This window comes from Caretta caretta, chromosome 1 (assembly GCF_965140235.1).
Source record: "Caretta caretta isolate rCarCar2 chromosome 1, rCarCar1.hap1, whole genome shotgun sequence".
NCBI classification, from domain to species: Eukaryota; Metazoa; Chordata; order Testudines; family Cheloniidae; genus Caretta; species Caretta caretta.
The window spans coordinates 201,781,480-201,795,657 of NC_134206.1; the positions used below are offsets into that span (position 1 = coordinate 201,781,480).

The 14,178-nt window shown below is 46.3% G+C and overlaps 2 protein-coding genes across 2 annotated transcripts; both read left to right on the forward strand.

Moving 5' to 3' along the window:
- The first annotated feature begins 971 nt into the window (after positions 1–971).
- LOC125621206 (apovitellenin-1-like) lies at positions 972–11,113 on the forward strand. Its single transcript, XM_048817820.2, has 4 exons — positions 972–2,429; positions 2,908–3,066; positions 3,404–3,407; positions 10,682–11,113. The coding sequence occupies exons 1-4, from the start codon at positions 2,369–2,371 to the stop codon at positions 10,788–10,790; spliced, it is 333 nt and encodes a 110-aa protein (XP_048673777.2). The 5' UTR covers positions 972–2,368; the 3' UTR covers positions 10,791–11,113.
- On the forward strand, positions 5,362–7,424 carry LOC142068819 (uncharacterized). The gene is made up of 2 exons (XM_075118787.1): positions 5,362–6,298; positions 6,887–7,424. The coding sequence occupies exons 1-2, from the start codon at positions 5,722–5,724 to the stop codon at positions 7,405–7,407; spliced, it is 1,098 nt and encodes a 365-aa protein (XP_074974888.1). The 5' UTR covers positions 5,362–5,721; the 3' UTR covers positions 7,408–7,424.
- Positions 11,114–14,178: the final 3,065 nt, after the last annotated feature.

A 14,178-nucleotide genomic window follows, 5' to 3' on the forward strand; every position in this document is an offset into this window, starting at 1 on the left:
AAACATGTTATCTCTCCTTCCCCCTAGAAAATTTTGACTTTTTGTCAAAATGAGAAAAATCAGGGGGTTGGCCAGAATTTTTCAGTTTTCAAATGAAAAATAGAAATTTTTCGGGGAAAGCAGACACTTAGACCCAGATCCACAAATGCTTTTCCCATTACTCCTATTGAGGTGCCAAATTCCCGATGAAATCAATACCTTTGAGGATACGGGCCTTGGTTTTGTTGTAAATGCAATCTCCATCAAGAAATAATTTTGACGGAGAATTTTATGACCAGCCCTACTCAAATTACAGGACTTTAATCCAGTCACTTTACAAATCCCTCTGTCTCAGTTTCCCTCACTCTCTGTCAAATGAGATAATGATAATTATCCTCTGGTTGTAAACAGCTTTGAGCTCGTAAGTGACAACAGAGATAAATAGTACTATGATGTGCTTATTCATTGGGTCTTGTTTGAAAATGAACCCTCTTTGCCTTTTCCACATGCAAGAGAAGCACCTACTAAATGACTGACTTCTTGTCATTAGAAGTACAAAATACGTAGCGTAAGAAGAGGAGAATATAGCTGCTGTTTGCGTAGGTTCTTAGTGGGAATGTGGGGGTAGGGTATGAAGCAAACACTAGCTAAAGGCTCAGGATCTAGTCTCAGCTGGACTGACCCTCCATTACCAAATCCCACTCTGAGCAGGACTTGGGACTCTGTACCTCCTACCCATCCCACTCATCTGACCCTTGTTGTAAAAGAGCCCAATGTGGAGCCAAGCATGACCTCTGACCTGCTTGCTATCTCAAATTAACTTTGTGTAAGTGCTTGTGTTTCAGGCACACTTCTACCCCTGCCTCTGCCAGTGAGAGAGAGAGCAAGGTAAGAACAACATTCCATCTGTCATTTCCAGCTGTGCAAACCTTGTAGCTGATTGGTGTCTATATGGAACGTACAGGAGGGAGTAGAGCAGGGAGGCTGTTTATACCTAATTTCTCCTTTCAGACCAAGGGCTGGATTCACCCAGACTGGTAGCCCACCACTCCAAGGCAGTAATGCTCCCTGGAATGGGGGTGCACTGGCAAAAACCATCTGCAATCCCTGTTCCCACTAGGGACCTGGAGTTAGCTAGCACATTTCCAAAAGCTGGGTAGGGCCAACACAGGAAGAGGTGTGCTGATTCAGTGCTTCTCCCAAGTAGCCTCCACCAGCGGAGTTCCAGGCTTTAAAGAGGAGAGATTCCCTACCCCTTCATGACCACATGGATGCATATTATACCTTAGGTCTGTAGGGGTGAATGTGGCTCCAGGACTAACAGAGAGGAAGCTACCTAAGCAATAGCTGTCAGAGTGTTAGCTAGTAACCAGCAGCTGTCTGATTGCCATCAGCAGCAGAGCTTCTAATGTGGACTAGGAAGGTGCTGTGGAGAGAAGCAGCCTTAGGTATGCAGGCTAACGGTGAGAATCCCCTGGTAGCCACCTTGTGTTAGCTTAGCAAAACCCTTAGGCTTGGCAGCCCAGCAGCCTTCCCTGCAATGGGGAGTCCTAGCACTGAAATGATTCTATTTGACTAGACGTGTTGTAATTTACGGTAATTTAAATCAAAACATGTTAACTTTCAAGTTATCTTCCAGCATGTGCCCTTTGAAATCCTCTGTGTTTTAAAAGCTTATTTAATTTTACCCCCATGGCTTGGCCTCATATTAGCTTTTCAGTTGACCAAGCAGAAAATAATGTCCAGAGAAAGAAGCCTGGATAAGAACAAAGCAGGATTTGTGCTTAGAGTGTTAACTGCATAAACAATGGTTTTTGCTCTTAATTATCCCCAGCATGAACATGCCAAAAGAAACTCTTTTGGACTTCCAGGCAGGTCATTTCTCAGCCATAGGAATACAAACAATAGATCAGTTCAGGCCATCTGGTTCAGTATCCTATGGCCAACAGTAGCCAGTACCAGATGTTGTTTTAGAGGAAGGTGCAAGAATATAGTGTACAGTTTAAGAAGCAACCTGCTCATGAAGGAAGTCTCTTTCTGACCCCTGTGTTAGGTTAGTGATTGGCTTTACCCTGAAGCACGTGAATTTAACTCCTATATAGGATAAAGCATTTTTGCTTTAACATATCTAATGTATGCTTGGGTGTTTTTACTACTTATGCATATTCATGGTACCATATAAGTGAAATAACTTTAGCTTTTTGTATTCAATGCCCTCATCTTTTAAGGAGGTAAAGGATATAAAGCAAGAATGACCTTGATGTCTCTCTCTGAGTTGTTGCCTGTTGTTAATTCGGGGTATACTGTTTTTCTCTATTCAGTATCAAAGTGATTAATTGTGCTTCTGGCTGGTTTCTGAGGGTACTGCATTGAGCTTGTGCTACAAACCATGCTTCAGTCCAGAGCTTTGGCGATGGCTCTGATTCTGCTCCTCAGCACCAGTCTCTCTGGTAAGTCTTAAAACCCTTCAGGCTGGTGGAGATATTCCTCAGCTTTATATGCACTTAACCTGCTTTGCACAAGTCTCTCCTAGCCATGAACTAGGATTAACGCCTGGTAGTACAGGGTAGAGTGCATGAATTTTCATTGTGACTGGGAGTGTGAAGCCAGTTACTAGTGCATCCTCCCACACGCACAGCTTAGTGGGGAGTATCTTAGCACTGTGTTCTGCTGTCTAAGTCCCAGTGCATGGACAGGTATGTGAACACTGGCTGTGCTGTTCAGTTTCGGCTACATTTAGAGACTGAAGATTTGTAGCCTAGAACCGTGGATCCTACACGTGGACACAGGCCTTTGAATCCCGGGGAGACTCTAAATCCTACTACAGTCTTCCAGCTGGTCTCTTTCCACTGCAGCTCTTGGGAGAGCTCAGTGCAAGCATGGAAAATGATCGTTAACGATGGTTAATATTCTCTTCCGCCTCCCCAGAAGTGAGTGCTAAGGCAATCTCAAAAAGACACGTCCGTCGTGACTGGCTGATCATACCTGATTCAATGGCATTTTACGTGTACGAATCTGTGAACAAAGTGTCCCCGAAAGCTGGTCAGTTCTTGGCGGAAGCTGTTCAGACTCCAGTAATCCTTGAGAGCAGCTATGAAATGGTTTCCTCTATTCCTGGGGTGGCTTATGAGGGAATGGGGAGGATTAACTACATTTCCATACGGAGATATCTTTGGGACAACAATAAGAACTACACATAATGGAGTAAACATTATGAAACCCATATACCAAAGCATATTTCTCCTCGTCTCTCCTCCCCGCTCCGCCCACGTTGCATACATACATTTGTTGATTGATCAGCTTCATTGGATATGTCTGGATTCAGATGACCTGATACTGTCTGTTTAAGAGGGTCTGAGAACTGGTTCTGGAAGGAAATCCCAGAGTGTAAATCAGGCTAGAGATTTTTGCATGTGCATGGGAGTCAAGTTAGGGGCAACATTCAAATTATCTTGAGCTAATGCTGCAGTGAAGACGAGCCCTTTTGTAGTTCTGCATCTTATAACTGATGTTTGTATGTTTGTTTTTTTGGAGTGATGTCAAATGTATAATTAAAATAAATGAGAACTTCTAGCCATTTGTATCTGTGGTCTGTCATTACTATTTAGATGAAGAAATGTAATCAAGTGCTCAAAGCAGAAGAATGGGAATCAGAAAATCTCTGATCCATTAGTGATCTTCCAGAAAACACCACTCTGGCCATCTATGGATGTAGAAGCCCGCTACACCAACATTCCACACAAAGATGGACTACAAGCCATCAGGAACAGTATCCCTGATTAATGTCACGGCAAACCTGGTGGCTGAACTTTGTGACTTTGTCCTCACCCACAACTATTTAACTTTTGGGGACAATGTATACCTTCACGTCAGCGACACTGCTATAGGTATCTGCATGGCCCCACAGTCTGCCAACATTTTTATGGCTGACTTAGAACAACGCTTCCTTAGCTCTCGTCTCCTAATGCCCCTACTCTACTTGCGCTACATTGATGACATCTTCATCATCTGGACCCATGGAAAAGAAGCCCTTGGGGAATTCCATCCTGATTTCAACAATTTCCATTCCACCATCAACCTCAGCCTGGACCAGTCCACACAAGAGATCCACTTCCTGGACACCACAGTGCTAATAAGCGATGGTCATATAAACACCACCCTATACCGGAAACCTACTGACCGCTATACTTACCTACATGCCTCCAGCTTTCATCCAAACCACATCACACAGTCCATTGTCTACAGCCAAGCCCTAAGATACAACTGCATTTGCTCCAATCCCTCAGACAGAGACAAACACCTACAGGATCTCTATCAAGCATTCGTAAAACTACAATACCCACCTACTGAAGTGAAGAAACAGATTGACAGAGCCAGAAGAGTACCCAGAAGTCACCTACTACAGGACAGGCCCAACAAAGAAAATAAGAGAACACCACTAGCCGTCACCTTCAGCCCCCAACTAAAACTTCTCCAGCGCATCATTAAGGATCTACAACCTATCCTGAAGGATAATCCCTCACTCTCTCAGATCTTGGGAGTCAGGCCAGTCCTCGCTTACAGACAGCCCTTCAACCTGAAGCAAATACGCACCAGCAACCACACAACAAAAACACTAACCCAGGAACCTATCCTTGCAACAAAGCCCGTTGCCAACTCTGTCCACATATCTATTCAAGGGACACCATCATAGGACCTAATCACATCAGTCACACCATTAAGGGCTCGTTCACCTGCATATCTACCAGTGTGATATATGCCATCATGTGTCAGCAATGCCCCTCTGCCATGTACATTGGCCAAACTGGACAGTCTCTACATAGAAGAATAAATGGACACAAATCAGACGTCAAGAATTATAACACTCAAAAACTAGTTGGAGAACACTTCCACCTCCACGGTCACTCAATTACAGACCTAAAAGTCGCAATTCTTTAAAAAAAAAAAAAAAAAAAACGAGAAACTGCAGAACTGGAATTAATTTGCAAACTGGACACCATTAAATTAGGCTTGAATAAAGACTGGGAGTGGATGAGTCATTACACAAACTAAAAACTTTTTTCCCCTACTGTTACTCACACTTTCTTGTCAGCTGTTGGAAATGGGCCATCCTGATTATCACTACAAATTTTTTTTTCTCCTGTTGGTAATAGCTCACCTTAATTGATCACTCTCGTTATAGTGTGTATGGCAACACCCATTTTTTTTCAAGTTCTCTGTGTGTGTGTATGAATATGTGTGTGTATATATATATATATATATATATACACATATATATATATATATATATATGTAATATCTTCCTACTGTATTTTCCACTGCATGCATCCGATGAATTGGGTTGTAGCCCACGAAAGCTTATGCCCAAATAAATGTTAGTCTCTAAGCCCTGGTCTACACTAGGACTTTAGGTCGAATTTAGCAGCATTAAATCGATGTAAACCTGCACCCGTCCACACGATGAAGCCCTTTATTTTGACTTAAAGGGCTCTTAAAATCGATTTCCTTACTCCACCCCTGACAAGTGGATTAGCGCTTAAATCGGCCTTGCCGGCTCGAATTTGGGGTACTGTGGACACAATTCGACGGTATTGGCCTCCGGGAGCTATCCCAGAGTGCTCCATTGTGACCGCTCTGGACAGCACTCTCAACTCAGATGCACTGGCCAGGTAGACAGGAAAAGAACTGCGAACTTTTGAATTTCATTTCCTGTTTGGCCAGCGTGGCAAGCTGCAGGTGACCATGCAGAGCTCATCAGCAGAGGTGACCATGATGGAGTCCCAGAATCGCAAAAGAGCTCCAGCATGGACCGAATGGGAGGTACGGGATCTGATCGCTGTTTGGGGAGAGGAATCCGTGCTATCAGAACTCCGTTCCAGTTTTCGAAATGCCAAAACCTTTGTTAAAATCTCCCAGGGCATGAAGGACAGAGGCCATAACAGGGACCTGAAGCAGTGCCGCGTGAAACTGAAGGAGCTGAGGCAAGCCTACCAGAAAACCAGAGAGGCGAACGGCCGCTCCGGGTCAGAGCCCCAAACATGCCGCTTCTATGATGAGCTGCATGCCATTTTAGGGGGTTCAGCCACCACTACCCCAGCCGTGTTGTTTGACTCCTTCAATGGAGATGGAGGCAATACGGAAGCAGGTTTTGGGGACGAAGAAGATGATGATGAGGTTGTAGATAGCTCACAGCAAGCAAGCGGAGAAACCGGTTTTCCCAACAGCCAGGAACTGTTTCTCACCCTGGACCTGGAGCCAGTACCCCCCGAACCCACCCAAGGCTGCCTCCTGTACCCAGCAGGCGGAGAAGGGACCTCTGGTGAGTGTACCTTTTAAAATACTATACATGGTTTAAAAGCAAGCATGTGAAAGGATTACTTTGCCCTGGCATTCGCGGTTCTCCTGGATGTACTCCCAAAGCCTTTGCAAAAGGTTTCTGGGGAGGGCAGCCTTATTGCGTCCTTCATGGTAGGACACTTTACCACTCCAGGCCAGTAACACGTACTCGGGAATCATTGTACAACAAAGCATTGCAGTGTATGTTTGCTGGCATTCAAACAACATCCGTTCTTTATCTCTCTGTGTTATCCTCAGGAGAGTGAGATATAATTCATGGTCACCTGGTTGAAATGGAGTGCTTTTCTTCAGAGGACACTCAGAGGAGCCCATTCCTGCTGGGCTGTTTGCCTGTGGCTAAACAGAAATGTTCCCTACTGTTAGCCACAGGGAGGGGGGAAGGTTGAGGGGGTAGCCACGCGGAGGGGGGGGAGGCAAAATGCGACCTTGTAACGAAAGCACATGTGCTATGTATGTAATGTTAACAGCAAGGTTTACCCTGAAAGAGTGTAGCCACTGTTTTATAAAATGTCTTTTTAAATACCGCTGTCCCTTTTTTTTTCTCCACTAGCTGCATGTGTTTCAATGATCACAGGATCTTCTCCTTCCCAGAGGCTAGTGAAGCTTAGAAAGAAAAAAAAACACACTCGCGATGAAATGTTCTCCGAGTTCATGCTGTCCTCTCACACTGACAGAGCTCAGACGAATGCGTGGAGGCAAATAATGTCAGAGTGCAGGAAAGCACAAAATGACTGGGAGGAGAGGTGGCGGGCTGAAGAGAGTAAGTGGCAGGCTGAAGGCAGGGCTGAAGCTCAAATGTGGCGGCAGCGTGATGAAAGGAGGCAGGATTCAATGCTGAGGCTGCTGGAGGACCAAACCAGTATGCTCCAGTGTATGGTTGAGCTGCAGCAAAGGCAGCTGGAGCACAGACTGCCACTACAGCCCCTGTGTAACCAACCATCCTCCTCCCCAAGTTCCATAGCCTCCACACCCAGACACCCAAAAACGCGGTGGGGGGGCCTCCGGCCAACCAGCCACTCCACCACAGAGGATTGCCCAAAAAAAAGAAGGTTGTCATTCAATAAATTTTAAAGTTGTAAACTTTTAAAGTGCTGTGTGGCATTTTCCTTCCCTCCTCCACCACCCCTCCTGGGCTACCTTGGTAGTCATTCCCCTATTTGTGTGATGACTGAATAAAGAATGCATGAATGTGAAGCAACAATGACTTTATTGCCTCTGCAAGCGGTGATTGAAGGGAGGAGGGGCGAGTGGTTAGCTTACAGGGAAGTAGAGTGAACCAAGGGGTGGGGGGTTTCATCAAGGAGAAACAAACAGAACTTTCACACCGTAGCCTGGCCAGTCATGAAACTGGTTTTCAAAGTTTCTCTGATGCGTACCACGCCCTCCTGTGCTCTTCTAACCTCCCTGGTGTCTGGCTGCGCGTAACCAGCAGCCAGGCGATTTGCCTCAACCTCCCACCCCGCCATAAACGTCTCCCCCTTACTCTCACAGATATTGTGGAGCACACAGCAAGCAGTAATAACAGTGGGAATATTGGTTTCGCTGAGGTCTAAGCGAGTCAGTAAACTGCGCCAGCGCGCTTTTAAACGTCCAAATGCACATTCTACCACCATTCTGCACTTGCTCAGCCTGTAGTTGAACAGCTCCTGACTACTGTCCAGGCTGCCTGTGTATGGCTTCATGAGCCATGGCATTAAGGGGTAGGCTGGGTCCCCAAGGATAACTATAGGCATTTCAACATCCCCAACAGTTATTTTCTGGTCTGGGAATAAAGTCCCTTCCTGCAGCTTTTGAAACAGACCAGAGTTCCTGAAGATGCGAGCGTCATGTACCTTTCCCGGCCATCCCACGTTGATGTTGCTGAAACGTCCCTTGTGATCCACCAGAGCTTGCAGCACTATTGAAAAGTACCCCTTGCAGTTTATGTACTTGCCGGCTTGGTGCTCCGGTGCCAAGATAGGGGTATGGGTTCCGTCTGTGGCCCCACCACAGTTAGGGAATCCCATTGCAGCAAAGCCATCCACTATGACCTGCACATTTCCCAGGGTCACTACCCTTGATATCAGCAGATCTTTGATTGTGTGGGCTACTTGCATCACAGCAGCCCCAGCAGTAGATTTGCCCACTCCAAATTGATTCCCAACTGACCGGTAGCTGTCTGGCATTGCAAGCTTCCACAGGGCTATCGCCACTCGCTTCTCAACTGTGAGGGCTGCTTTCATCTTGGTATTCATGCGCCTCAGGGCAGGGGAAAGCAAGTCACAAAGTTCCATGAAAGTGCCCTTACGCATGCGAAAGTTTCGCAGCCACTGGGAATCGTCCCAGACCTGCAACACTATGCAGTCCCACCAGTCTGTGCTTGTTTCCCGAGCCCAGAATCGGCGTTCCACAGCATGAACCTGCCCCATTAGCACCATGATGCATGCATTGGCAGGACCCACGCTTTCAGAGAAATCTGTGTCCATGTCCTGATCACTCACGTGACCGCGCTGACGTCGCCTCCTCGCCTGGTATCGCTTTGCCAGGTTCCAGTGCTGCATATACTGCTGGATTGCGTGTGGTGTTTAATGTGCTCCTAATTGCCAAAGTGAGCTGAGCGGCCTCCATGCTTGCCTTGGTATGGCGTCCGCACGGAAAAAAGGCGCGGAATGATTGTCTGCCGTTGCTCTGACGGAGGGAGGGGTGACTGATGACACGGCTTACAGGGTTGGCTTCAGGGAGCTAAAATCAACAAAGGGGGTGTCTTTACATCAAGGAGTATTTCAGGCAGGACTTCACGGAGGGTTCCAATAAGAAATGGTGCACCTAAGTTATTGTTCTTATTGGAACAAGGAGGTTAGCCTGGCCTCTGATTGATACATGGCTAGATTTACCTCGCTGCACCTTCTCTGTGAGTGACTGCAGTGTGACCTAGAAGAATGAGTCCCCTAGATGGGGGAGGGGAGGAAGCAAATGAATACAGAACAAATCTGGTCTATTTCTTGTTTTGATCCACTCCATCTATCTTTTACATCTTTGGCTGGCAGCAGATGGTGCAGAAGGACTGCATGCCATCCACATCTCATGGCTGCTCGGCCGAAGATGGTACAGTACGACTGCTAGCCATCCTCATCTCTTGCCTGCCCGGCAGAAGATGGTACAGTACGACTGCTAGCAATCTGTATCGCCTGCCTGCTCACCATAAGACGGTTCAATAGGACTGACTGCAGGACTAAAGAGAATGATCTGGTCAAATCACTCCAAATTTAGTCCCTGCGCCCATGTCTGTCCAGGCGCTCCCAGCTGACGTGGCCAGGAGCACCTCGGACATGACGATGACGGCTACCAGTCATACTGTACCGTCTGCTGCCACAAGGCAAGGGGTTGCTGCTACTGTGTAGCAATGCTGTACCACGTCTGCCAGCACCCAGGAGACATAGGGTGACGGTTACCTGAACGGGCTCCATGCTTGCCGTGGTATGGCGTCTGCACAGGTAACTCAGGAAAAAAGGCACGAAACGATTGTCTGCCCTTGCTTTCACGGAGGGAGAGAGGGAACGGAAGCCTGACGATATGTACCCAGAACCACCGCGACAATGTTTTAGCCCCATCAGGCATTGGGATCTCAACCCAGAATTCCAATGGGCAGCGGAGACTGTGGGAACTGTGGGATAGCTATCCACAGTGCAATGCTCCGGAAGTCCACTCTAGCCTCGGTACTGTGGAAGCACTCCGCCGAGTTAATGCACTTAATGCACTTAGAGCATTTTCTGTGGGGACACACACACTCGAATATATAAAACCGATTTCTAAAAAAACTACTTCTATAAATTGGACCTTATTCCGTAGTGTAGACATACCCTAAGATGCCATAAGTACTCCTCGTCCTTTCTGTTCTAAGAGTGACTCTAGAACTAACCTTATCATTAGAGCTGCTTGGAACATGTTATCTCTCCTTCCTCCTGGAAAATTTTGACTTTTTGTCAAAATGAGAAAAATCGGGGGGTTGGTCAGAATTTTTCAGTTTTCAAATGAAAAATTGAAATTTTTCAAGGAAAACAAGGGTGGTTCAGATAGTAAATATCTATTCCCGAGGTAACGGATGATGGCAGACAGAAACAAGAAGTGTGCACACCTGGGGGATACACAGTTCCATATTGCTACTCACAGCCCCACACCTATCTTGCCTCCTGAGTTGAATCCCTACAGGGCAGTTCAAGAGTCCCACAGCCATATTAATGGACTAATTTGTGAGGACTAATTTGTCCCACAGGTAAATATGAGAGAGTGGCAGTCTTATGAAAATAGAAACAGAGGGTACCCCATCCAGAGATGTACCTTACTGATATGTTACTGTCGCCTACAGGAATTTCCTGATGAAGGAGACCTCTAAAATCAGTGTGCTGGCAGAACAGCTGATGGAAAAATTAACAGGTCTGTGGAAGAAGAAAGAGGAAGCCCCAGCCCAGCAGTAGAATTGAGACAAGTCACAAGGCCACTTGACATGAGTAATTAGAATGCGCAGCATCCCCTCTCCTCATGGACTGAGATCAGCTACTACCATAGAATTGATGTCCCTGATGATGTCACTAGAAGGGGCAAGAATACCACCTTCAAAGAGCGGAGAACCTGTCTCCCTGTGGGGGAAAAATGCATTATCAAAGAAGCTGCTGGATGTGGGAAAGGAAATAGAAGGAAGACAGATTCTGTAGTTGAATCTTGAAAGCCAATTTCTCCTTCAACAATTTGGCGACTTGACCTTCCACCTCAACCCAATAAAGTTTTGGATGTGTTTATAGTTCCATTGTTTCCTTCTTTGCATTAAATGTTTAAGTGGATGGTGGTTTTATAACCTCTTGTTCTGCTGCTGTGAGAGCTGATATGATGTAAGGGAAGTGATAAGGCTCAACTGTTATCAGTGATACTAAGCATCATCCAGACAAGTGTAACCAAAATCAGACACTTCTCCTCACCACCTTACTGCTAAATGATGAACTAGCACTCCCGGGAGCCCTCAAGGGTTAACACATTGTTGTTAATGTAGCCTTACATTTTACAAGGCAGCACAAATGGAGGGAGGGGAGACAGCATGGCGGACAAAGACACACACCGTGTGTGAGTGAGATAGAGAAAGATGTGCATTGCCCCTTTAAGTATGCTGATCCCACTCTAAGTACATTGCCTTTTAAAGTAGATCAGTAAGTTGAGACAGCCGCTGCTGCCAGCAAGCTTCTTCCATCCTGAGCCCTGTGTGTCCCCCCTCCCCCACCGCTCTGTGGAGATGGAGTAAAGGAGTGGGAGACAGGAGCGGGGGAGAGGGGACACCCTGACAGCACCCCTCTTGTCCCATCCTCGCACAGCAAGTAGGGGGCTCCTGGCAGCAGCTCCAAGGCAGAGGGTAGGAGCAGCACAGGGCAGTGGGGGGAGGGACACCTGAACTGCCTGGCAATTGATAGCCTACTGGGCAGCTGCCACCCAGGGAACTTAGGGGAGCTGATGGGGGGGCTGTCGGCCCACCATGGTTCCAAGCCCCCACCAGCTAGCTGCAAAGGGCTGCTCTTCCTGCAAGCAGTGGACAAAGCTGGCGGCTGCCAAACAACATTATAAGGAAGCATTGCGTAACTTTAAATGAGCATGTTCTCTAATTGATCAGCAATGAAACAATGTTAACCAGGATGATTTTAAGTGAGGAGTTACTCTATGTAGTCCTAAAACTTGTAGCCTGGCCCATAGACAATAATTAATAATGGTATTTGGCCCTCTCAACAGAATGAGTTTGACACCCTTGATCTATGGTATCTCTATCACCTTGGAAGCATTAAAGAAAAAAGTGTCCTGCTCTGACAGAATGGTACTAACTCTTGATATTCCTCTATGTATCAGGGAGCCTGAAAGAGTCTGTGACCCTTTTCTCCTCTTTCTTCTTCTTCTTCCCTTTCTCAATGTTGTGTTTAAGCACCACAGGCCAGAGGGGCTTGCCTGAAACAGTGTCTGATACTTCCAACCCTCCCTCAGTGTCCTCTCACAAAGTCTCTGCCCCTGAGAACAGGCTCCCTCCAGTGGCTTGGTTCTCACAGAGCAACTTGGAGGGTTGTAGAGGGTATGGTGGGTGCTCTCTGGGGAAATAACACCCCCAGTCCATTCAGAACTGTAATTTTTGAAGTACCAAAAGGACAATCTACCAAAACTAGCCCCTTATTCAGCAGATCATTTGTCTGAGGTAATAAAACTCACCCCACCTGCCCCAGATTCCAGCAGGCTGACTAAGGCTGTGGACAGCAGCTTGGAACGACTTTCGCAGATCTCTAAACTACCTCTGGATCCATTCCCTCTACGGCAAAGCCAGAAACTGTGGTGTGCACTTCACTGTTTTAGTTCTGATTGCACTACTGCTCTTTTGAGGACCTGTTTTGTGAATTTCTTTGTTGCTGTCATTTAGATTGAGGCTTGCTTGGTCAAGTAGGAGTGTGCGCAAACATGTACGTATGTGAAAATAAGCTGGTTACATACGGGAAGATGTAACAGGGTTCAGTTTATCTTGGCGCTTACCACATGAAAAAGTCAGAAACTTCAGCTACTTTCATTATGAAAACACCCTATATATGGGTGTGATATCTCATCCTGTTTTTTCTCCTTCCCTCTTGCTCCACTTTCACTAGTTTTTATTCAGTAGTCTAAAACCATTCCTTGTCTATTGGGTCCTAAACAACCAGGAGATTTTTCTCTGGGTTGTGCTTACCTATTGTCCTGCATAAAAGAGGAAGTCGCTCTTTCTTCTAGGGCTAGGAATCCAGGGTCTGCAGGAAAGAGCCTGAATCTACCAACAGAGCTTGGTGTCCAGCAATGCTGGCTGAACTATGTTTCAAATATGTATCTTGTTTTGTTTAGCAAATTGTTCAGGAATGAATCCTGATTTCTTCTGAATATATTTGTACATATTTGCCAAATGGGTAGACAAACAGTTTTTGGACTAAAAGTTATTCATGACCTCTCCATTTCAGCTATTAGTTGTGTCATGAGATTTAAGATACCTACGCAAGATAGTGTTGTTTTTCCTCTCTTTCACTGAATAAGAACATAAGAACGGCTATACTGGGTCAGACCAATGGTCCATCTAGCCCAGTATCCTGTCTTCCAACAGTGGCCAATGCCATGTGCCCCAGAGGGAATGAGCAGAACAGGTAATCATCAAGTGATCCATCCCGTTGCCCATTCCCAGCTTCTGGCAAACAGGGGCTAGGGACACCATCCCTGCCCATCCTGCCTAATAGCCATTGATGGACCTGTCCTCCATGAACTTATCTAGTTCTTTTTTGAACCCTGTTATCGTCTTGGCCTTCACAACATCCTCTGGCAAAGAGTTCCACAGGTTGACTGTGTGTTGTGTGAAGAAATGCTGGATGACTGAAGCAGGCAAATCACATGCTTCCAGTATGAATTTTCAGGTGAATAATCTGTGCTAAAATTGTGAAGTTTTTGATGTTCACAAACATCCTTAGTGGCAGCCCACCAATTCCTCTCAAGTAATAGGTCACCCCAGCCCACGCACACACATATATATCTTACGGCTAGGCCATGTCTACGCTAGAGACCTTACAGCAGCACAGCTGTACCACTGCAGCTGCGCTGCTATAAGGTCTCTGGTGTAGCGATTCTATTAAACCACCCACAACAACCAGTAGAAGCTATGTTGGCTGGAGAGCATCTCTCACAGACATAGCACCAGAGTAGACAGCGCTTAAGTCACTGTAACTTGTGTCGCTCAGGGGGGTGGCTTTTTCACACCCCTGAATGACATAAGTTATATTCACAAAAATAAAAGGAGGACTTGTGGCACCTTAGAGACTAACCAATTTATTTGAG